The 21,969-nt window shown below is 45.7% G+C and overlaps 2 protein-coding genes across 2 annotated transcripts; one reads left to right on the forward strand and one right to left on the reverse strand.

Annotated features, from left to right (window-relative positions):
• Nucleotides 1-339: 339 nt before the first annotated feature.
• LOC134407006 (GTPase HRas-like) lies at nt 340-5,999 on the reverse strand. The gene is made up of 5 exons (XM_063138730.1): nt 5,821-5,999; nt 4,234-4,366; nt 3,640-3,818; nt 2,572-2,731; nt 340-1,758 (listed from the first exon to the last, which is right to left on the reverse strand). The coding sequence occupies exons 2-5, from the start codon at nt 4,342-4,344 to the stop codon at nt 1,648-1,650; spliced, it is 561 nt and encodes a 186-aa protein (XP_062994800.1). The 5' UTR covers nt 4,345-4,366; nt 5,821-5,999; the 3' UTR covers nt 340-1,647.
• A 7,950-nt stretch (nt 6,000-13,949) lies between these two features.
• On the forward strand, nt 13,950-21,519 carry LOC134406611 (galanin peptides-like). Its single transcript, XM_063138117.1, has 6 exons — nt 13,950-13,973; nt 15,811-15,891; nt 17,031-17,085; nt 18,569-18,694; nt 18,783-18,857; nt 21,461-21,519. Exons 2-6 carry the CDS (start codon nt 15,811-15,813, stop codon nt 21,517-21,519), a joined length of 396 nt encoding a protein of 131 aa, XP_062994187.1. The 5' UTR covers nt 13,950-13,973.
• The last annotated feature ends 450 nt before the right edge of the window (nt 21,520-21,969 follow it).

Below are 21,969 nucleotides of genomic sequence, written 5' to 3' on the forward strand. Positions count from 1 at the left end.
AAGCATCATTAACAGAAGAAATTGTGGTCTTTAATCAAATAGATGGATGCAGGGGGAATTACAACACTTTAAAGTTAAGCCAAACAAAACCTGATATAAACAAATCTAGGCTGAAAGGGTCTATGCTTTGAGAAAAAGATTTGCTGATTCTAGGTCCATTCTGAATTGACATTCAGAAATCATTTCCTTAAAAGCCTCTACAGATCCCACAACTTCCCATAACAACCTGTTCCAGGAAAGGCAGATAAGTACTGCAAACCTGAGAGGAAGGATTGCTCCATTGTTCTGAAGTTGGCACCCGTTCTAGAAAAAGATAGATGTCTGGTATCATAGATCAAGTAGCTTATTCACAGGTTTATTCCAAGTGGTGGCATTTATTGTACAGTCCCTTAGGGCCATGGAAAAAGGCCAAAGCAATTAATAAAAGATTCTGAGTTGTTGATGTAGGGAAGGGGCAGAGACATGTAAAAATCATAGAACCTGATGTTTTTAAGCACTAACAGGGCTATAATTCATACTTAAAAATTGGCTGGGAGAGAACAGGGGAAGTATCTATACTCCCTCCTGTCAAGGATTAGGCAAAATATCCAGGCGACTAGTAAGGAGAGGGAATTAAGAAATCTTTGGATCATATTTCTCCCTTCTGTTCTGTTCTAAAGTGTGTCAACATCACTATACTTCCAATATATGAACACCTATTTAGTAGAGGAGGCAACAGTGGCAGATTATATAAGGATGTTCCTCTTGGTGCCAATATTCAACCGTCTTCAAGGAAAAGCAGTTATGAATTGTACAGCCATCCGATGCCACTGCCTTTGGATGGAGGAAGCCATTTTACCAGTTACTCAAACCTATCTCTCACTTTGATGTTATTTCATCACCATATATTCCTGATCAAGCTTGCTGGGAAGTGTATTCCCCCCCCCCTATCATTTGAAGGTGAGGAATCTTTGCTCACAATTTATGCAAAACAACCCAAATGAAAACAAGAAAGAAAACAACTCAATAGAGAACTCAGCCACCCAGAAGAAGAAAAATGAGCACCATCTATTTTAATACAGTGGGATGAAATATTCAGCTACAGAGAGGGTTTGGCTTTCCACATTTTCTCTCTTGGCATTTGTCATCGCCACCTTCACCTTTAAACAGAACTTCTCTATCCAAAGTTATGCTTATCCTCCTGCTAGGAAAAAAAAGGTGGCACCAAGTCTATGCGGCTTGCTCTTCAGTCCTTTGGAGAACCAAAGTAGGGAAAATGCTACAAAAATGAGAAAGGCCCCTAAGGTTCTGACCCAGATACTGCCTTTGCGCTATCACTTCCATCTAACCTGCAGGATCAGGCTACAACAGGTCACTTTTTAGAAGTGACTTCTATAATCCTAAGGACTGGAAACACGGTTGTTGTTTTTATGAAGGGGCAAGAAGCAACAGGAACATCGGATGTGGTTACAAATCTTCCTCATATTGGATGCAATGTCCCAGTTTTAAAAATAGTAAAATAATTGACATTTTAAGAACTCTACTGCCTTTGCACTGCAGCCAAAAAGGGTGAGGGGGCATGGCCATCAGAATTTATCTCGCAGCTTGGGAAAATACCCAAACTCAAAGGGCTTTTCACACTCCCAACAGTGCAGTAGTGTCTCTCCTTCACAGGATAATACACTTCCTTTTGGAAGATTTCTTCTTGCGCCCATTGCTGATCTTTTCCTTGTGTTTTCGGATTTCTCGCACCAGGGTGTAGAAAGCATCCTCCACTCCCTTTAAGATGAATGAGAAGACACAAAGAATGGAGGAAAGACAGAAACAGAAGACACAATTAGTCCACTTGTTCAAATTTGTGATCTGTCAGGGGTTTGGATTTTTATGTAGCAAATTCCAAACTCCACAGCTGGGCAACTCCATGAGGAAACTACAATGTCACAAAATAGTGAACAAGCTGGCTTCTGGCTAGTTTTTTTTTTAAGACACTGCTAGTAGGCAGAAACAATATTACTTGGGAGTAGGGTGGGGAATCAAGGTACTAATATCTACAAGAACCTCTTCCCCCCCAGCTGAACCTTTCTCTTCATAGCACTAAGCTATAAGCAAATAAGCCAGTAGATGAGGCATTTATTAATATCAACCTCTGATATCAGAAAGCTTTTTGGTATCTGGAAATAGAGCTGCAGCACAAAGCCATGTTGATAACCACCTGCCACCAAAGTGATGCAACATAAAGTGAAAGGATGGTTGCAAACTACAGGGTAGCTCTTAAATTAGAATGGGAACCCTGCGCCAATACCATTTCTAATCTCATTCAGATACAAGAACAAATTTGTAGTGGTGAATCTCAATGCTTGGTTGGTTATTTGCATTGGCTGTATGCCAAGAAAAGCCACTGACTTTTCATCTACATACTAATAAATGGAAGATGCAGGCTGGGAATTCTGACTGAGCAAGACACAGCAGTTATGATCGGGCAAAGGTTCAGCTGTTGCTTGGTCCAAAACCCAGTTAGGGGCATCATTAACGGACTACAAAAGCAAACAAGGCAGGGACCATCCACTTTCTCCCACTTGCACAGTACCATACCTGTCTGGTTTTGGCAGAGGTCTCTACGAAGGGGATTCCGTAGCTTCTGGCTAGCTCCTGTGCTTGTTTGGTATCCACCGTCCGAGAGGGCAGATCACACTTATTGCCAACAAGCACCATAGGAACATCATCAGAGTCCTTCACACGGTTGATTTGTTCCCTGGAATTACACAGAAGCAAAGGCATGAACAACAAACAGGTGCACCCGGAACTGCCTACAGTAACAGTTCTCAAACACAATCCTGGTTTGCCCCACAAAGTAAAAGACCTGCACCAGTATTCCTGTGTATTCTCTTCCCACATCTGAGGGCAAATAAATTGAGGTGCAAACTAGATGCAGGTTACTACTGTATGTCTCTTTCCTTCCCCATATTTTGCTTAAATCAAAAAGCTACAAAAGGATGCAAGCTTGAGTTAAGGGTAGTGATACTGGGACTGCTTTAGCCTGCTTTCTCCTCTGTCCCTTTTGCCACTTTAACTCTCACACCAGCACCTGCTTTTCTCTAGTAAAAAGAAAAGCATCTGGGAGGGGCTATTTTAAGCAAAAAGCCAGAGCCAAAAGAGTTGAACCTGCCCAGTGTATTCAGCCATTTCTCCATTCATTCCAAACTCCTGAGGCTCGGGGTGGGTGGGTTGCTTGCTCATTTCAAAAACATACTCAATGTTTGAGGAGCAATATATGCAACTATGTTCCAATCTAGTTGGGACCTAAAGAAAAGGAAGAGCCATCCTACAACTACAATAGATGAGGTAAAGCATGAAACTCTGCGAACATCTGCATGCTCCACACACATTTGTGTAATTGCACAACTTGAATTTGGAGTTAGTTTGCTGTTGAAGTGTGTGTTTTAAGACAGACTTTAGAGCAACCTTCAACTCCAGAAAAGAATCCCCTTTGACCTAACTTTTGCGTGTGTGCGTGTGCGCGGCCCAGGAACCGCCTCCACATCTTCAATATCACAACAGCCCTTGATACCCTTAGCCAATAGACCTGCTGGCAGGATTGACTGACATGAAATAAGTAGATGCTTGGGTGGTAGACCTATAGAAGCCTAGCTGTCTTCTTACCTGTAGTGGTGAACATCTTCGAAAGACTTTGTGTTGTTGATTGCAAAGACACAGAGGAAGCCTTCTCCTGTCCTCATGTACTGATCACGCATGGCACTGTACTCCTCTTGCCCAGCTGTGTCTAAGATATCCAAGAGACACGTCTCTCCATCAATTACCACTTGCTTCCGGTATGAATCCTGGGTTCAGAAGCACCAAGGGAAGAACAGCAAAAAAAAATTGTAACAGCGGACCTCAATGGAGACATAGAGGAGGGAAAGCACAACAGGAGTTTAGCAAGGAAGTGACCAGAGATGAGGGCTTTAGCCATCGATAAAAGGAAGAAAGCAGCTAATCTCAGAGATACTGAAAAGATTGTAGCAGACGCTACAAGAATGAATGAGAGCTCCCAGAAAGAGCACACAGAAGGAGACAGAACAATGGGAAGAGGACCAAGAAACAGTGACATTTTAGAAGCCCAGGAAGGAGCTTTGAGGAGATGGTAGAGTCAAAAGTACTGAAGACAGCAGGCAGGTCATGGAGTATGAGGACACAGAAGAATCATTCGGACTGGGCCATGGGGAAATCACTACCAATGTTGCAAAGTTTACATACCTCTATTGTGGGGTCGTACTCGTCCACAAAGTGATTCTGGATCAATTGTATGGTCAATGCACTCTTACCAACACCACCAGCACCCACCACCACTAGTTTGTATTCTGTCATATCTGCTGGGTTCCAGGGCAGGCTAAACAAAGGAAAATGAAGTAGGATCAACCTAGCAGAAAGTACTACAGTCAATTCCACTCCTTCCCACCATCAATTTATGACAGCTTAAATCACTTTTGTTTGGCCAAATCTTCCTAAATATTTGATGCCAGCCAGCTTGACAGATTACTACGTCCAGCTCCTATATAGGAAATACTTAGATCTTTCTCAAAAGCAGCACTTTGAAGTGAAACCTACCAAAAAAAAAATCCACTCCCAAAAAATCTAACTGGGATTCTTGGTCTTTTCTATTAACTAGAGACTGGTATTCACTGGTTCCTTCTTGTCCTGGACTTCGAAAAGATGCAGATGGCAAGATTTCAAGTGTTAAGACATGCTTATGCTTGCCAGCTTTTGATTTTAAAAATACTAGCTGCCTGGGTAGGGCCAAGACAGCACAGCTTGGAGAAATCAGGTGGATCGGGAATTTATGGTTTTTAGACCCCACAACCCATCTCACCCCTGATCACTAGTCAGAACATAGCTTGATCAGCCGGTTTACAAGCCCAGGCCTGCTGCACCCGTAAACCTGATAAAATGCCTTAAAATGCAACAAGCCATGAGGCATGTGTGCCAATGATGAGCACTACTAGTTCCATCAGCAGTCCAAGTAGTATGATCACTGGAGGTGGCCCAGCCCAGCTACAATGCAGTTCAAACTCTGTGATGTACCAACCAGTTACACCTCCCCATTCCAGTTAAGCACTATCATGTTCCATCTGATCACAGGCCTAGTTACTAAGAGAAACCTCTATTCCCAACTAAGTTGTCGGTACATCGCCTCCACCCACGCCCTTCGGTGCATCTGTTGGTCCCCATACAAAGCAAACCCAACCCAATTCCATGCGAGCGAAAGCCTTCCCACACTTGTTCCCCAAGTCTCCTCTATCGGATACAGCTCACCGGGGTGAAGGTGGGATGGTGTGAAAGAGCATGGAAGCTTGCAAAGAAGTGGGATATGAGCAGAGTCAGTGCACGGGAAGGGAAACTTGGGCGCAGCAGTCGAAGGCAAGGGCCGTTGGGAGAAGAATACTTCAGAGAACATAAAGCGTAGAGATGGGTGGAGTCCCAGGCTACCTCGGTCTATATTGCAACACCTCTTCCCTAAATCCCAGCCCTCTTTACATCTTCGTCGCCCAGGCACTGCTCCTGCGGGAGCCCTACCCCCGCTGCGCGCGCACACCCGCCCATACACACACCTTGCTCTGTTTATGCCCCGGTTTTACCCAAACAGGTGCCCCACCCTGATGCCCCTCTGCCCCTCCAGGGCTTGGCGCTGAACGCGAAGTTATCCCCTGCGCCCTCACCCTCCGGGCGCTGACCTTCCAAGCGTCCCACCCCTCCAAGCACCCCCAGGTAGGACTGCGATCAATCAATCCCTGCTGGACGGCTGTCAATCAATCCAATACAACCGCCCGCCCCGTTGGTACTCACCCGCCCTACGGGGAGGGGAGGAAGAGAGGCTCAGGGTCTCATGAACCCCCCATTGGAGGGCGGGGGGGTCCAGCAGCAGCAGCAGCGCGAGCTCTCCTCTTCCAAGGCCCGGGCCCAGGGCCGGCAACGGAAAATCCCTCCCTCGGTAGCCTGACAGCTCCCCTCTGCACCCCGCCAGGCCGTACCGTCCGGCCAATAGGAACGCGGCACCGCCCCGGATTGGCCAATCGGGAGCCTCTGGCGCCATAGAGATGAGGGCAATGGGTGAGGCTAGAGAAGCTGCTAGACTGCAGGAGGACTAGGGCGGAGACGGGAGGGAAAGAGTGTCCGCCGGAGGTGGCATGAGCGCTGAGGGGGAGGGGGGGAAGGGTTTAAAGGGACAGCGCCTCTTCCTTGTTCTTTGAGGAGTGTCTGTTGACTCTGGCCGCTTCCGTCCGTTAGGGAAAAAAAATCCAATTAATTAGTGTAATGGAGGATTCAGCTTAATAAGGCAACAAACACTAACAGTAATGGCTAAATGAAGTTTCTGTGTAAAGCAGCAGGATGCTCTCCAGATGTGTTGGGGGTAGAACTCCCAGAATCCCCCAGCCTGGGAGTTGTACCCCAACACATAGCTGGCTGGGAGACTCTGGGAGTTGTAGGCCAACACACCTGGAAGGTACCAGGTTGAGGACGGCTACCCTTGGCAGGCAGGCTACCACCAATGTCACACCTTCCTCAAGAGCTTCCAGCGGCAGCTCCTGTGGTGCGAGTGTTGGAAACAGAACACTGGGATAGAAAGCCCAGGAGGGCTCTGAACCACACTTGTTCAGACATTGGCTGAGTTCGGACGACAGGCTAATCAACCGGTGGTGGTGAATAGGAACAGCGCGTCATCTGAACTCAGCCATTGAGTTGCCTTAGTAATGTCAATGGAACTTGCTCACATTTTTCCATCTCTCAAGGTGCCTCTGCTACCCCCAACTTTTAGCTTGGCTTGCTTTCAGGCTAAGGACCTGATTAGTGCTTGATCATATGCAAAATCCTGTCTCCCCACCCCACCCCTGCAACCAGAAAAAAAGGTGTTTTTAAAAAAGGAAAAAGGAAAGAAATTAAAGAGCAACAAGTCATTCCTATGGGAAATAGATGCTTTCTCACTGATCTTGAGACTGTTGGAGTACACTGTGGTTACTCAGTGTACTGTTTCTTGCCAGCAGTGTGGCTTTCTATGGTGGTAGAGGTCCCAGGGGTGTGTATTGCCTAGGACAGTTACAACTCCCATCATCCCTGATGACTGGCCAGGCTGGCTGGAATTGATAGGAAATGGAGCCCAAAAACATCAGAAGGGCCAGAGGTCTCCCAGCCCTGGCTGGGGGCTATAACTTTGGACTATATGACTCATCTGTATGCCAGCTGGGAGACCAACATAGACGTAGAGTGAGCCACCGAAGATGCCCAGCAAAGTAGCACCAGCCACTTCTTACACAATGTTTGCATTTACAGCTCACACATACAAAGTCCCTACACACACATACACCAGTGTAATGCATTAATTCCACCAACAATAGATGGAATAAGAGACAGATGAAAAAGTCAGAACAAAGAAGAAAAACAGAGCTGCACCAATGTTTATGGTTCCAAACACATTTCAGGAATGTCTTTTATCAAGGGCACTGAAACATATAATGCAAAAGAATCTTTAAAAACAAACCCACATGTCTTAAAATTAACAGTTTAGATACATACAACTTAAAAACTTACCAGCAATTGCAAACCATCACTCATACAGACTAATGCACCAATGTTTCAAATAACAAAAAAAAATATCCAAAACTCAAACACTTCTTACACAGAGGACTAAATACAACCAGCTTCTCAAAGTATATATGTAAGGATTTCTCTTAGCCAGCTGTTCCTACTAAGTGAATTGCATGTCTCAATCTCAGCAGTTAAAGAGACAGCCAGATTTTTTTTTAAAAAAATGATCTTGTTTATCACATACTATTTTTGTGTAATAACATCTCAAATTAAATATATATTTTTGTAAAAGTAACAAACTATAACCAATATACTCCTAGAATTCACATTCTAAAATAATTCTAGTGTGTTATATCCCAACATCTCTAAAGATTGGAGTAACCACATCTCAGAGTCTAACTAAAAAAAGGAATACAATAAATACCCTCATCTAACCCCTTCAGGGGTCACAGTACCCTATCTCAGAATCACTGCAGCCTTGTTCCTCAATAATTTATTTCTGAAAACTTCCTTCGTCTTCACACAATTAGCCCAAAATATGGTGTTCTCTGATTTGTGTCCATACTGTAAAAAACATTTTTGTAAAGGTTTAATTTCTCTTTTTTGTTTTCTATTGTTGTAATATTCCCCAACTCTTACCTAAATCTACAAGTGGACATTCCAACATAAAACAAACTCTTTGGGCATTTCACAATGTAAACCACACCAAAACTGGCTCAACTTGTAAAATTTGGTAAACCAGTAAACAATACTCCTGTTGGTTATTGGGATCAACAAAAGACAAAAACCCTGTTCAGATGACTCGCTAAGCCACAGTAGTTAAGTATTTTGAGCTAAACATTATGGCTTAGAGTGTTGTGTGAACCATTCCTAACCATGGTGGCTACATAACCACGGTTTAAACAATCTCACTAACCATTTGCAGCGAAAGGGTGAGCGGCCTAACCATGGCTTAGTGTGTTGTCAGAACAGGCCCAGTATCTTGTATGTATATTTACAATATGTGTCGTGTCTTTTTGGCCTTTGTGATACATTAGTGCAGATGTATGTGCCCTGATGCATGTACGCTAATCATGGCAAGAACAGCTTGGCTGACTCTTCTCCCGCCCCCGGTGGCTTCGAATCTTTTTGTTCTCTAAGGCCAAGAACATAACATTCTGGCTGGATGGTGAATCTTTTCAGAGCTCTTCCCAAACCATCGCCCATCAGAATGTACATCCCTGAGGACCCAGGTCTCCTGAATCTCACCCCTCCTCCAGTGGATTTCTGTCTCACAGCCCCTTCAAAAGCCACCAACTATTATAAAGAGCAACAAAAAGTGGATGTGCAAGGTGGCTTTTTGCATGTTGGAAGAAGAGGCCTGGAGTGGCTCTTTACATCTTCAAGGGCCTATTAGCTTCCAACCACCCAGTTCTGACTTATTGGGTTACGGTTATCATACCAACTCCTTCCCAAAGCAGACCGGAATCCTGAACTCCCATCTGTTTCTTCTTTCCCGAAACTCTTCAACAGGCTCTCAAAGGCTTCAGTGGGGTTCTGGCCTGGGGTCACATGATGGCTCTAATTGGGCTGCTCGGATGAAGGGTCCCCATGCAGGCACTTAAGACGGACTAGGTGAAGATGAAAGGCCTTCTGCGAAAGCCAGCGGGATGCCAATTAAGATTCAGTGGGGAGAATTAACAGAACATTGTGAAAAGCAGCCTGGGGACAGGAGTGGAATTTCATGGATTAACTTACTGCAAAAGAAGTTTAAAGAAGTGGGGCTGCATTGGATCACAGCCAGCCCTTGCGACCTTTGCCCCCATCTTCCATTCCCCATTGTCAGATTTTCTATCAGGGATGGGGAACGTGTGGCCCTCCAGATGTGGTTGGACTCCAAATCCCATCATCCCATTGGCTATGCCGCCTTGGGCTGCTGGGCATTGCAGTCCAACCACATCTGGAGGGCCACTCACTCACTACCCGTTTTAGATGGCAAGTGGCTACTTTCCTTTATGTTACTCCATAACATCATATACATTGACAGCACTGTATAAATAATAATAGAAGAAATCAAACTAACAGTGAATGGAGCTTAAGGCCAGGATGCCTGAGGACCATGGGGGCAAAGCGCAACTCATTTAAGAGCAGAGTTGCTAATTTTGTATTGGCCATACATAGCCATCACAACTAGTTGCCATTGACCTCATTCAGACAACACGCTAAACCATTCTGCTTAACCACAAAATGGTTGATGGAATGCATTAAGGTCAATGCATTCCGTTAACCTTTTTGTGGTTAAGCAGCATGGTTTAGCGAGTTGTCTGAACCAGGCCACTGATGGCATTTTCTTCCATCAATCCCCTTTTTAAGCCATACAAGTTGGCAGCCATCATTACAACTTGTAGTAGCAAACGCCATTGTTTAACCTTGTGCTGTGTGAAGACGTTTTTCCTTTTATCTCACACCACTCAGTTTCATGGGATGACCCTGGATTCTAGTATTGTATGAGAGAGAAAGAAATGTCTCCCTATCCACTTTCTCCACGTCGTGCAGAATTGTGTGCACCTCTGTTATGTCTCCCCTCACTTGCCTTTTCTCTAAGCTGAACACTGTATCTTTTCCTCACAGGGGAGTTGATCCAGCCCCTGATCAATTTAAAATGGAATGTGCCACAATCTCCTGCTGTGAGCAGGAAAAGCGGCGTGATGGTCTTTGTTTACTTCCTCTTTCCCGTCGGGGGGGGGGGGGAAACAGAATGAGGGACAGAAGTGACGGTAAGGAAACGTGAGTTTCTCCAGTGTGACAACGCTCTTAGTTTTTGCTTGTTTCCAACCCTCCAATATCCCTTCTGAGATGAGGTAACCAAAACTGCACACAATATTCCAAGTGTGCTCACGCCATATAAGAGCAATATGATATGGGCAATTTTATTTTCAATCCTTTTCCTAATGTTCCATAACATGAAATTTACCTTTTTCACAGTTACCCCACACCTGGGAGGTGGGGATGTTTCCAGTGTGGCCTTTATTGTGCAATTGCCCTGCCTCAAACAAGGAATTTTACAGAGGGTCCACATGACATTGTCTTCTGTTTGTAACCTTTTGTTTTTCCCTTTTTCGTACCACAAAAAAAACATGAAGGAGGGAAAGATAGAACAGCTGCACAAGGCCTTCTGGTTCTAGCACTAGGAGATCTCCATCTGGAAGCACTGTAGGTTGATGTTTTCATTAAACTATCCACCATAATCCCAAGATCCATTTGCTGGTCATTCACTGCCAGTTCAGACCCCATAGGTGGTGTTAGGATTTCTCCCTCCAAACCCAAACTTTACACTTAGAGCTTCTTCAGACGAGCGTTTTATCGCACATTCATGACTGGCCACTCACGGTTCTTCGCAGGACATTTTGACAACGCAGCGATCCTCCAGCGCATCTCCCACTCCTTCGGCTCTTTTTTCCGTCACAAAATAAGACCCAGAAAATCTAAAAAAAATTGGCCTGTAACGATGCTTGCCACTATTTCCTGCAGTGTGTAGGAGAAGCTGTGTGATAAAACACCCACTGAATGGGCCAAGTGGTCATTGCTTGCTTCCTCTTTCTTCCCCGTGTGAAGAAAGAGGAAGTTGTTCATCCTGATTGTGGAACAGAAGCAGGAGGGCAACGCGATTTCCCCCCATCTGAAGAAGTTCACTAACTGAACCACATTTGACATTTTAATGCCCGTTGAACCTAACTCCAGATAATTAGGAGCAAGTTAAAAAGCTTTGGTCTACAATACAGACCCTTGAAGAACCACCTAACATTTTACATCATTGTGAGAATTGTCCATTTATTCCTACTCTCTGCTTCCTCTTCTTTAAGCTCCATCACACCAGTGTTTTATTGCACTTTCGTCCTGCCTTGTTTATGGTTTTGCCCTGTGACCCTCACACGTCGTCATCCCTGTCCTGCAGTCATGTCACCTCTTCCCCTCCATTTTCTGTGTTTTTCTGGGGTGGAGAAAGTGCAGTATTTTTTCTCCACCCAGGATAAAAACGCCATTCCGTCCCCGTGTATTGCTGTCCTCACACTATGTTGCAGAACATCCCTTTTGGGGAGCGTGTGTGTTGAAGGGAGGTCTTGGTGATGAAAGAGGATGGTGGGGTGGTTTTCCTCCAATCTGTAGAACTGCTCAACTGGGAAGGGGGAGGGAGAGAGGGGGTACAAAGGCCCCATGCAGAAGGGAGCATTATCTCACCTCTAAAGGCAGAAATGGTGCCCAGCCGATGAAACGCTAAATCACTAAAATGCTACACAACAAAACCAGAGGGGGGAAGGTGCCCACGCCCATCACAATGTCCATCAACCACAAGAACCAATAAACTGGAGGGGGAAGGAGAAGGGGGTAAGGTGGGGCGGGTGCAACAGCGGAAGAGCGAACAAGTGAAAAGATATTTTGCCGATACAATGGCGATGCCAGGAAGGCTTGTGAAAGGGACCAGAAACGGAGGTGGAAACCGCGGATCATACCTGGGGAAAAAGTAGGTGTGATGAACCCCTTTATCCAGATACCGAGCCATAAGTGAACCAATCCTCCGATTCCATGACTGCTAAGTATGCTCAGGAGCCTTTGGTGAGGGAGAGACTGGCTGGAGCATGCTGGAAGTTGTAGGACTTTTTTCCTGTCAAAACATGCATAGGATTGCACCCGAAAGGGTTAGTGAAATAGACAGCTGTTATAGACAGAGGAACAGGGCATACAAGGCAAGAAGGGTAGCAAGCTGGCAACCTTAATTTGGAGTTCTAGCTGCTGATTTCTTTAGGAGGGGAGTAAAAGCTGGCAGGAAAAAAGAGAGATTTGAAAGCCTAAAATGGGAAAAGAGATCTGGAAGCCAATGAGCTTTTCTCCACCAGGTTCTTTATCTGCTGCATTTACTTTTGATTTTGTTGCAGAATTGAGATCTGAGCACTACACGGAGGAGTATTTCCTTTCCTGCTTTTCCAGTTCATAACCTCTAGGTGGCACTGTGGTATAGGGAAATAGTGCAAAGACACAAGTGAAAAAGCAGTTTCTTTCATTTCCACAATTAAATGCAGCATGTTTCCTGCTCTAAAAAAAACCCTCACCAAAAGTGCTCTTTAGACACAGAAGTGAAACTGAAGAGTTGTGACATCATTTAAAGAAGCCATAAACAGCTGTGAGGAGGGAATGATGAGTTCATCATCCATGCCTCATGTGGAAAATCCCTTACTTTTCTACAGATAAAATCACTTGGTTGTATAGATTTAACCTGATATTACGTAGTAAGCAGATTGATACAATATAATGATGTGCAATATAATGGCCTTTTTATCTTTTAAGACAGAGGAGGGTATACTGAGCAGACTTCAGGGTTGTTGGATCTGTGGCTTAGTAGGAGATCACCTGCTTTGCATACGAAAGGTCCCAGGTTCAATCCCCAGCATCTCCAGGGAGGGCTGGAAAAATTCCTGCTTGAAACTTTGAAGAGCCACTGCTCAGGGCATCTTTACATTAAGGAGAAATTGTGTGGGTTATCTGGGACGTTTGAGCTTCCTGCTTTTTTTGCATGATTGTTATGGGCCATCATTAAACAGTTGGAAATCGGGAATCCTTCTCAATCTATTTCAAACCACCCAGAGATCTACCAGAAGATCCAGATTTATTGCCCGGCCACCTTTGGAGCTTGGAACACAAGTCTAAAAGGCAGAGTCATATTCGGGGAATAGAAACAAAACATTGAAAAATACAATGACAATGAAATTGGTAAGTCAAACCTAATTTTACTGCAAGTATGTGTGGAGTTGTGACTGTGACTTCTGGGTGCATGTACATACAGGTGTGTTTGTGTGTTCCATCTTGTCCGTTTCCTCACCTTCCGCAACATGGCGCCCTTCAGATGATTTGGACTACAACCCCCATCAGCTCCAGCCAGCATGGCCACTGGTTGGGGATGATGGGAGTTAGAGTCCAAAGCATCTGGAGAGCATCAGGTTGGCGAAGGCAGGTGTGTCATGTGATGCACCTCCATGACCCGTGGATTTTCGGGGTGGTTAGAGAAAGGGGATCCGGCAGACAGGACTCTCAATCTTTCCTGCTTCAAAACTTGTAAGGCAACATGGAATGTATCTGCTACTTGGAGTGGCCCTCATCCAATTCGCTTTGAGGAGTCAATTAGGGCTAATTACCCCCAATTTTCACCCATTTTCTGACAAAGGATGCAAATAGATTACATATTAAAAGAGACTGGAGCATCTCTCTTCCCACATCCAATTGGGTCTCAGGAGACCATTACAGTCAATTATGCAGACATCCCTGTAATCTTTTGTCTGTGGAGTAATGACGCACCCAAATCCGTGATTCCAACCCTCTATAAATCCTGGGTCCCCTGCTGTCTTAGGGATCAAGAGACCCAGCAGCTCAAGACAGATTTCAAGGTACAGATTCATTAAATCTATGAGGGAGGCTTGGGATTTAGGATGTTGGTGGTTAAGAAGTTGGTGGTTAAAATGGGGATTAAGAGTTAAAAGGGCTACGGCAGGGGGTTGCTGTGTATTATTTCCAGGCTGGACAGGCAGAAATTCAACAGGCACAGCTTTTTGTGACAGGATAAGGCAGGGGGTTGCCGTGGTTTATTTCCAGGCTGGGCAGGCAGAAATTCAACAGGCACAGCTTTTGGTGACAGGATAAGGCAGGGGGTTGCTGTGTTTTATTTCCAGGCTGGACAGGCAGAAATTCAACAGGCACAGCTTTTGGTGACAGGATAAAGCAGGGGGTTGCCGTGGTTTATTTCCAGGCTGGGCAGGCAGAAATTCAACAGGCACAGCTTTTGGTGACAGGATAAGGCAGGGGGTTGCTGTGTTTTATTTCCAGGCTGGACAGGCAGAAATTCAACAGGCACAGCTTTTGGTGACAGGATAAAGCAGGGGGTTGCCGTGGTTTATTTCCAGGCTGGGCAGGCAGAAATTCAACAGGCACAGCTTTTGGTGACAGGATAAGGCAGGGGGTTGCTGTGTTTTATTTCCAGGCTGGACAGGCAGAAATTCAACAGGCACAGCTTTTGGTGACAGGATAAAGCAGGGGGTTGCCGTGGTTTATTTCCAGGCTGGGCAGGCAGAAATTCAACAGGCACAGCTTTTTCTGACAGAAAGCAGTGATAGAAAGGCCTTCAGCTCTTGAATGTCTGCCTGTCGTGCAGCTGATAAAAGGCACAGGAGCTCAGTCGAGGGAAATCATATGGTATGCCTGTAGACTGCTTGAGGTGGATACATATTTTAAAAGCATCTTGTTTGAGGTAGCCGTCAAAAAGAGTAGTATGTACTTAGGAGAGGGTGTTCAAGGCTCATAGGTTGCTGGGCTCTGGCATAAAGAGAAGCCTCAACCCAAGGTACGTTGCCAGGGGGTGGGCAAAGTGGACGGTCACCTCAGGCACCAAGAGGTTGAGGGTGCCAAATAACCTCCACGCAAGCAGTAGCGGCCGGGCAAACCTTGGCACACAATAAAGGAAATGCCACATTGACCAGTCCAGACTGCAGCCAAGTGCCATTTTAAATCGCAATATTTCCCCTTGGCGTGAAAGGCAGCAAGCTGAACGAATCAGCTTGCTAACTTGGGGTGTACGCACCTCATGAGGGCATTGGAGCGGTTAGAGGCCTGCCCCCTTGCTGCTTCAGGGCCCTTATTGGCTGTGCGTCCCCAAAGCATTCTCTGATTGGTTCCCCCCCCCGCTAACCCGCCCCCATGAATCTATTTCGTGCTGTTTAGGAACAAATAGTGGTAGCTAGCATGGGCATACTGGGAGTTGTAGGATTTCTTTCTGTATAAACATGCATAGGATCATACCCCACATCTCTTGCAGCAAACCCAACAAAGAATCTTGTGGCACCTTAAAGACTAACATTTTTTTTTTCTGGCAGTGGACAGTGTCCACAAAAGCTAAAGCCAGAATAAACTTGTTGATCTATAAGCTGCTACTGGACCCTTTGCTGTTCTTTTCGGATGTTAAAGTTGTATAATTACAGGCCCTTGATGTACTCATTTATCGCACTAATGGTCTATGGTCAAACAGGTTTTGCAGGCTTCTTATGGCTTCAAAAACCTGCTTGATCAGAAATGACAGTGAGAACAACAAAAGGGCGCCTGTGCTTTGTCACAGTACTTTGTCTTGCCTATCTCCATCCTGTTTTCCTGGAGAGGAAATGTGGTTTAGTTAGGGAGCAGAGTGCGGTTGGAAACCAAAACTCTTCCTCGGCTTCGGTTTTCTCTTTCACGCAGATGTGGAACTCTCGCTCCGTGTTTTGGTTTTCTCTGCTCCTCTGTGGCCTGCTTGGTGAATGCTTTGGAATCGCTCTTGCTGTGAGTTATATCAATTCCCCCAAACCCAACCCATCAAACATAACTGCTGGAAAACCACATTAGGTCTTCGCATCTCTACCACCCCTCCGGATCATCTATGGCAGCCTTCCTCAACCTGGGGCGCTCCAGATGTGTTGGACTACAACTCCCAGAATGCCCCAGCCGGGGCATTCTGGGAGATGCAGTCCAACACATCTGGAGCGCCCTAGGTTGAGGAAGGCTGATCCATGGTCTGGTCTGGTTTGTACATGTGACAAAACAAGGTCGTAGTATGCTGAGATGGTAACACGGACGGCACCACTTCAGGCTGAACTTCCAGCATGAGTAGTAATAACAGCGCTGGCTTCCCTTTTAGGTTTGTTATAAGGACAATTGAGATAATGCATGTGATGTTCATTTGAGCACTTGGAGGAAAAGTGCTGTCTAATAACCGTTAAAGATAAATGAGGACGGGGCTCCTGTATCTTTAACAGTTGTAATGACGCACCCAAATCCGTGATTTCAACCCTCTCTATAAATCCTGGGTCCCCTGCTGTCTCAGGGATCAAGAGGCCCTGCAGCTTTAACTGTTGTGATGAAGAGGGAATTTCACCCAGGTTCTTCATATATACAAATGACACCTGCAGAAATTCCCTTTTCTATGCAACTGTTAAAGATACAGGAGCCTACCCCTGGCCTCCTTTTCATATGGTCACCCTATTTCTAAATACACATCATTAAAAGTTTCCAACCAGTGTGGACTCTGATTCCTATAACTGATGAGGGCCTACCTTAGTTTTGCACAGTTTGCTGTGACAAGCCAGCATATTTGGGAAAATGAGGCGTGGTGGTGGCAGTGGGCCTGTATGTACAGAAATCTCTATGTCCACAGGTGTTGGTAGTACCGCTCAAGGGCATTGTGGGAAATTAAAGTGGTAGTTCCCAGACTCCTGCTGGTTGCTGTCATTTTCAGATCCCACAAAGCCCCAGAGTGAAGCTACGTCAAGGGAATTGGGAAAATTAAAATGGCTAATCGCCACTCACCAACATCCACCCCCCGCCACACACACTACAGTTCTTTTATGGTATGATCTTTGTGGGACAGACTAGGTTATGGCAAGTCTAGTGTAATGTGACTTTTCGTCTTGTTGCTTCTGTAGCCCAAGGACAAACGTGGCTGGACCCTGAACAGTGCTGGCTACCTTCTGGGACCCCGTAAGTCAATTCAGGGTTTGGTTGTCAGGAGAAAGAGAGGACCAAAGTGTCAGGCAAGGGCAAAGGGCATCTTTAAGGTTGCAATATCACTTGTGCTTACCCGGGAGCAAGTTCCTAAGATAACATATTTGCCACCAGAATGTAGAAGGAGATGGGAGGTGTAGGGTGGCCAGGTATCTTACTTTGCAGAGGACAGTCCTTAATTTCACATTGTCCTTCATTTGATGGCCCAGATCAGATTTAAAGTCAAAGAAGTGTAAGGCGCGAGAAGCAGCAGAGGCCTGGAAGTTGTCCATCAGCAGCTATTACCTGGGCAGCAGACTGATGGACATATTCTTTCCCGCTAGGATGAGATAGGTTGTATTTCTATTCAAATTATTGCTATTATTGCCGCATTTGCAGCAATATATAAAACGTTATACAAGCAGGTGCCCTCTTTTGTCTTCTTTCCTGGTGATGCATTTCCTCTGCTTTAGCCAGGCCTAAGTGGCCAGCTTAGGTGGAAGGTGGTGGGAGGTGTCACCCCTTCCATGAGGTGTCCAGTTCTTATTGGTGGAGAATGACCGTCCTTCCCCCCACCCATCCCTTGACTAGAGTGACCCTATGGAAAGGCAGACAGGGCTCCTGTACCTTTAACAGTTGCATAGAAAAGGGAATTTCAGCAGGTGTCCTTTGTATGCATGCAGCACCTGCTGAAATTCCCTTCTCATCACAACAGTTAAAGCTGCAAGAGCACTGCCCTCAAGAGGACAGGGCTCCTGCAGCTTTAACTGTTGTGATGAAGAAGGAATTTCACCAGGTGCTGCATGCATACAAAGGACACCTGCTGAAATTCCCTTTTCTATGCAACTGTTAAAGATACAGGAGCCCTGTCCTCGTTTTCATATGGTCACCCTATCCCCTGACAGTTGTGGGTGTGGAGTACACACTCATTTCATTTGTACCACTATCCTTTCTGTCCCAGTAACATCCTCCACTGTAGAGGACTGGCAGGGTTTTCCTAGGGCTTCAAAAACCTGAAAAACCTGTTTGACCTGAGATGACGGCATGTCAAAAGAAATGAGTGTGTATACTATAGGCAATGGTGCTTATCCTTAATAATATGTATCTCCCCGCTGGATCTTCGTAATAGTTGCTAGAGTGTAATCCAGCCAGCCTTGCAAGTTAAGTCTGCACAAGTTACTAGTCAACAAAAAAATAGTTACTGGTTCTCATATTCGCTATTTGCAGCGTGTTGTTGGCCTAAGACTGGGTTGGAGGAACGTGTGGCCTTCCAGATGTTCGTTGTTGCAGTCCAACAACACCTGGAGGGCTGCACGTTCCCCCAACCCTGACCCAAGAGAAAAGAACCAATTCCCTTCCAATTTATGAAAACGTCCTTCCTGGTCACTTAGAGGTGTTGTTATTATGTGCCACCAGGTAAGAGGCTATTTACTGATAAGCCTGGTACAATCCACTATTCTTGTTTTTATGTAACTTGCAGCAATTTCTCCCTTCTACTTTCCTCTCCCCAAAGCAGATGTCCAGCAGCCGGTGTCCAATAAAGGAGGCCTGGCTGGTAAGCGAGAGGCTATGGAGGACCTGTATTCACTAGGGCAAGATTCCTTCGGTGAGTATACCTTTATTGGCTCCTCTGCCCTTTCCGTGTTCCCATTACGTTGCCCGTCCCCTTCAACTCCATTTCCTCTGTCTTTCAGCACATGCTGCCCGCACTTTGGATGACGGCACTCTCCAAATCCTGGTGGATTTTCTTTCCTACCTGAACCTCCGAGGTGAGGACAGATGCCAGTTACTCCGGGAGGAGCGCTGTGTGTGTTTAGAAGCAAAAGGATGGGGAACCTGGGCTCCTCAATCTTCTCGAGGGAGAGGGACTGTAACTCAGTCATAAAGCACACACTTTGCGTATGGAAGGTCTTGGGTTCAATTCCAGGTGTCTCCAGGTAGGGCTGGAAAGGCCTCCTGTCTGAAACCCTGGGGAACTGCTTTCAGGTGGGAACTAATAGCTAACTCAGTATAAGGCAGATTCCTATGTTTTAGGCCAAGCCAGGAATGGACAAAAGGTCGATCTCCAGATATATTGGACTACAACTCCCAGCATTCCTAAACATTGGCCATGCTGGCAGGGGCTTCTAGGTGTTGAAGTCCAAAACATCTAGAGATCGACCTTCTGCCCACCCCTGCTCTCGACCAGCCTGTCTTCAACTTGGTGCCCTCCAGATGCGTTGGGCTGCATCTCTGTACATCTTGATGGTGGAAACTGTAACCCGGGTTGGGGAAGCTTGTTAGACCTTTCTTAATGTAATTAATATTGGGAGCCAAAGAAAATCAGGAGTTCCACAGGAAGACAATGCTAAAGTCCCCAGTTCCTTGTCTGTGCAAAATTTTGAAAATGAGCTCTATCAGTTAACTTAGCAAAGATCTAAAATATTTATAGCCCTGTACCACAAAGTAAGCTTTGGACTATCACATATTGCCATGAGAGGGGACAACAGGATGAAATTTAATAGGGATAAATGCCAAGTTCTACATTTAGGAAATAGAAACCAAAGGCACAGTTACAAGAGGGGGGATACTTGGCTCAGCAATACTACAAATGAGAAGGATCTTGGAATTGTTGTAGATTGCAAGCTGAATATGAGCCAACAGTGCGATATGGCTGCAAGAAAGGCAAATGCTATTTTGGGCTGCATTAATAGAAGTATAGCTTCCAAATCACGTGAGGTACTGGTTCCTCTCTATTCGGCCCTGGTTAGGCCTCATCTAGAGTATTGCGTCCAGTTCTGGGCTCCACAATTCAAGAAGGACGCAGACAAGCTGGAGCGTGTTCAGAGGAGGGCAACCAGGATGATCAGGGGTCTGGAAACAAAGCCCTATGAAGAGAGACTGAAAGACCTGGTCATGTTTCGCCTGGAGAAGAGAAGATTGGGGGAGACATGATAGCACTCTTCAAATACTTAAAAGGTTGTCACACAGAGGAGGGCCAGGATCTCTTCTCGATCCTCCCAGAGTGCAGGACATGGAATAATGGACTCAAGTTAAAGGAAGCCAGATTCCAGCTGGACATCAGGAAAAACTTCCTGACTGTTAGAGCAGTGCGACAATGGAATCAGTGACCTAGGGAGGTTGTGGGCTCTCCCACACTAGAGGCCTTCAAGAGGCAGCTGGACAAGCATCTGTCGGGGATGCTTTAGGGTGGATTCCTGCATTGAGCAGGGGGTTGGACTCGATGGCCTTGTAGGCCCCTTCCATCTCTGCTATTCTATGATTCTATGAAGTTACAAACAATAATTCTCTTTAATCAAAATGGTAATTTTTGTACTAACACTTCTTTAAGCGTGAGGACCCCAAGTGCCTCTCCCGAGGGAGGTTTAGGGGATGGCCACCAGGGAGAGGACCTCCTCGGTGGTAACCCCCGATTATGGAATGCTCTCCTCAGCGAGGCCTCTCTCTCTAATGCCAACATTGTCATCTTTTGACTTCTCTCCATTCCCAGTTTAATGCAACAAATTGTTTATGATTATGATTATTTATGATTTTTACTGAAGTTTTAGTTGTTTTATGGGGTGGTTGTATTTCAATAGACAATTGCTGTAGCCGATTTTCATTTTTTTATGTTTCAATTCTGTTGTAAGTCGCCTTGAGTCCTCTTCTTTTCTTGAGAAACGCATGTAAGGATTCTTATTACTGTTATTATTACATGATTGAGGTGTATGAAATTATGCCTGGGGTGGAGAATTTGGATAGGGAGATATTTTTCTCCCTCTCCCATCATACTAGAATCCACGGTCATCCCATGAAGCTGTTTGATGGGGGCAGATTCAGGACAGATACAAGGAAGTGCTTCTTCACACAGCGCATAGTGAAACTATGGAACTCACTACCACAAAATGGAGTGATGGCCACCAATTTGGATGGCTTCAATAGGAGGTTGGATAAATTCCTGGAGAGAAGGCTATCAGTGGCTATGTGCAACCTCCAGTATCAGAGGCTGTAAGCCTGTATACACTAATGGTTGGGGAACATGGATGGGAGGGTGGTGTTGTACCTGTATCGTGCTTGTGGTTCCCTGGTCGACAGCTGGTTGGCCACTGTGTCAACAGAGTCCTGGACTAGATGGACCCCTTCTTCTTCTTCTTCTTCTTCTTCTTCTTCTTCTTCTTCTTCTTCTTCTTCTTCTTCTTCTTCTTCTTCTTCTTCTTCTTCTTCTTCATAACAACAACAAAGTAACTGGCGGTATGAACCTCACTCCATATGCTACACTCATATATCCAGGCGAGGGTCCTCTTTGCAATGGTATTGCATCACATCAAGAATAAGGAACCGGCTGGGGTAAGAAGCTAAATACTCAAGATCTCCTTTTGCTTTCCTTCTATAGATCAAAGAACTCTTTCCCACCTGTCCCTCCCGCTGTCGGAAGAGGCCATGCAACAGTAGTGAGCTCCAATCTGTGTCCTTCAGAGCTGCTTGCTAGTACCACAGCCCCCTCCCCACTTGACACACACACAAAATATTCTTCTCTTCTGGGCCTTTGCCATGTCCATATCTTCTGCGTGCTGCTGCTCAATACAGTGCCCACTGCTCAACCGGTCGAAAGCTTGCTTAAGAGCTGGGGTGCAGAAACTCAGGTCCGGGGTCCCAATCTAGGCCACCTGGGGTCTGAATTTGGCCCTCCGGAGTTCCCCAGCTGGCCTGACCCCTTTCCCTGGCTCCACCCCCTTTCCCCTCCAAAACATCATTGGCAGGCTTCCTGGGTTTTGCAGTTTTCCAGCCCTTTCTAAAGAGTTGAAATCCCTCTCCAAAACTAAAATAGGCTGGTATTTTGGGCCCCGCCCTTTTGCCCCTCAGCTCCGCCTGTCACTGGAATGCGGCCCGCAAGAGGCCCTC

This window comes from Elgaria multicarinata, chromosome 11, assembly GCF_023053635.1.
Source record: "Elgaria multicarinata webbii isolate HBS135686 ecotype San Diego chromosome 11, rElgMul1.1.pri, whole genome shotgun sequence".
NCBI classification, from domain to species: Eukaryota; Metazoa; Chordata; class Lepidosauria; order Squamata; family Anguidae; genus Elgaria; species Elgaria multicarinata.

Bases quoted from the DNA above. Each gene is read 5' to 3' on its own strand.
- LOC134407006 (XM_063138730.1), bottom strand. From the start codon at position 4,344: ATGACAGAATACAAACTAGTGGTGGTGGGTGCTGGTGGTGTTGGTAAG. The intron at 3,819-4,233 runs GTATGTAAACTT...TTCTGAACCCAG, and splicing joins AGTACGACCCCACAATAGAG to GATTCATACCGGAAGCAAGT. The intron at 2,732-3,639 runs GTAAGAAGACAG...GTGTAATTCCAG, and splicing joins GAAGATGTTCACCACTACAG to GGAACAAATCAACCGTGTGA.
- LOC134406611 (XM_063138117.1), top strand. From the start codon at position 15,811: ATGTGGAACTCTCGCTCCGTGTTTTGGTTTTCTCTGCTCCTCTGTGGC. The intron at 15,892-17,030 runs GTGAGTTATATC...TTGCTTCTGTAG, and splicing joins GCTTTGGAATCGCTCTTGCT to CCCAAGGACAAACGTGGCTG. The intron at 18,695-18,782 runs GTGAGTATACCT...TCTGTCTTTCAG, and splicing joins ACTAGGGCAAGATTCCTTCG to CACATGCTGCCCGCACTTTG.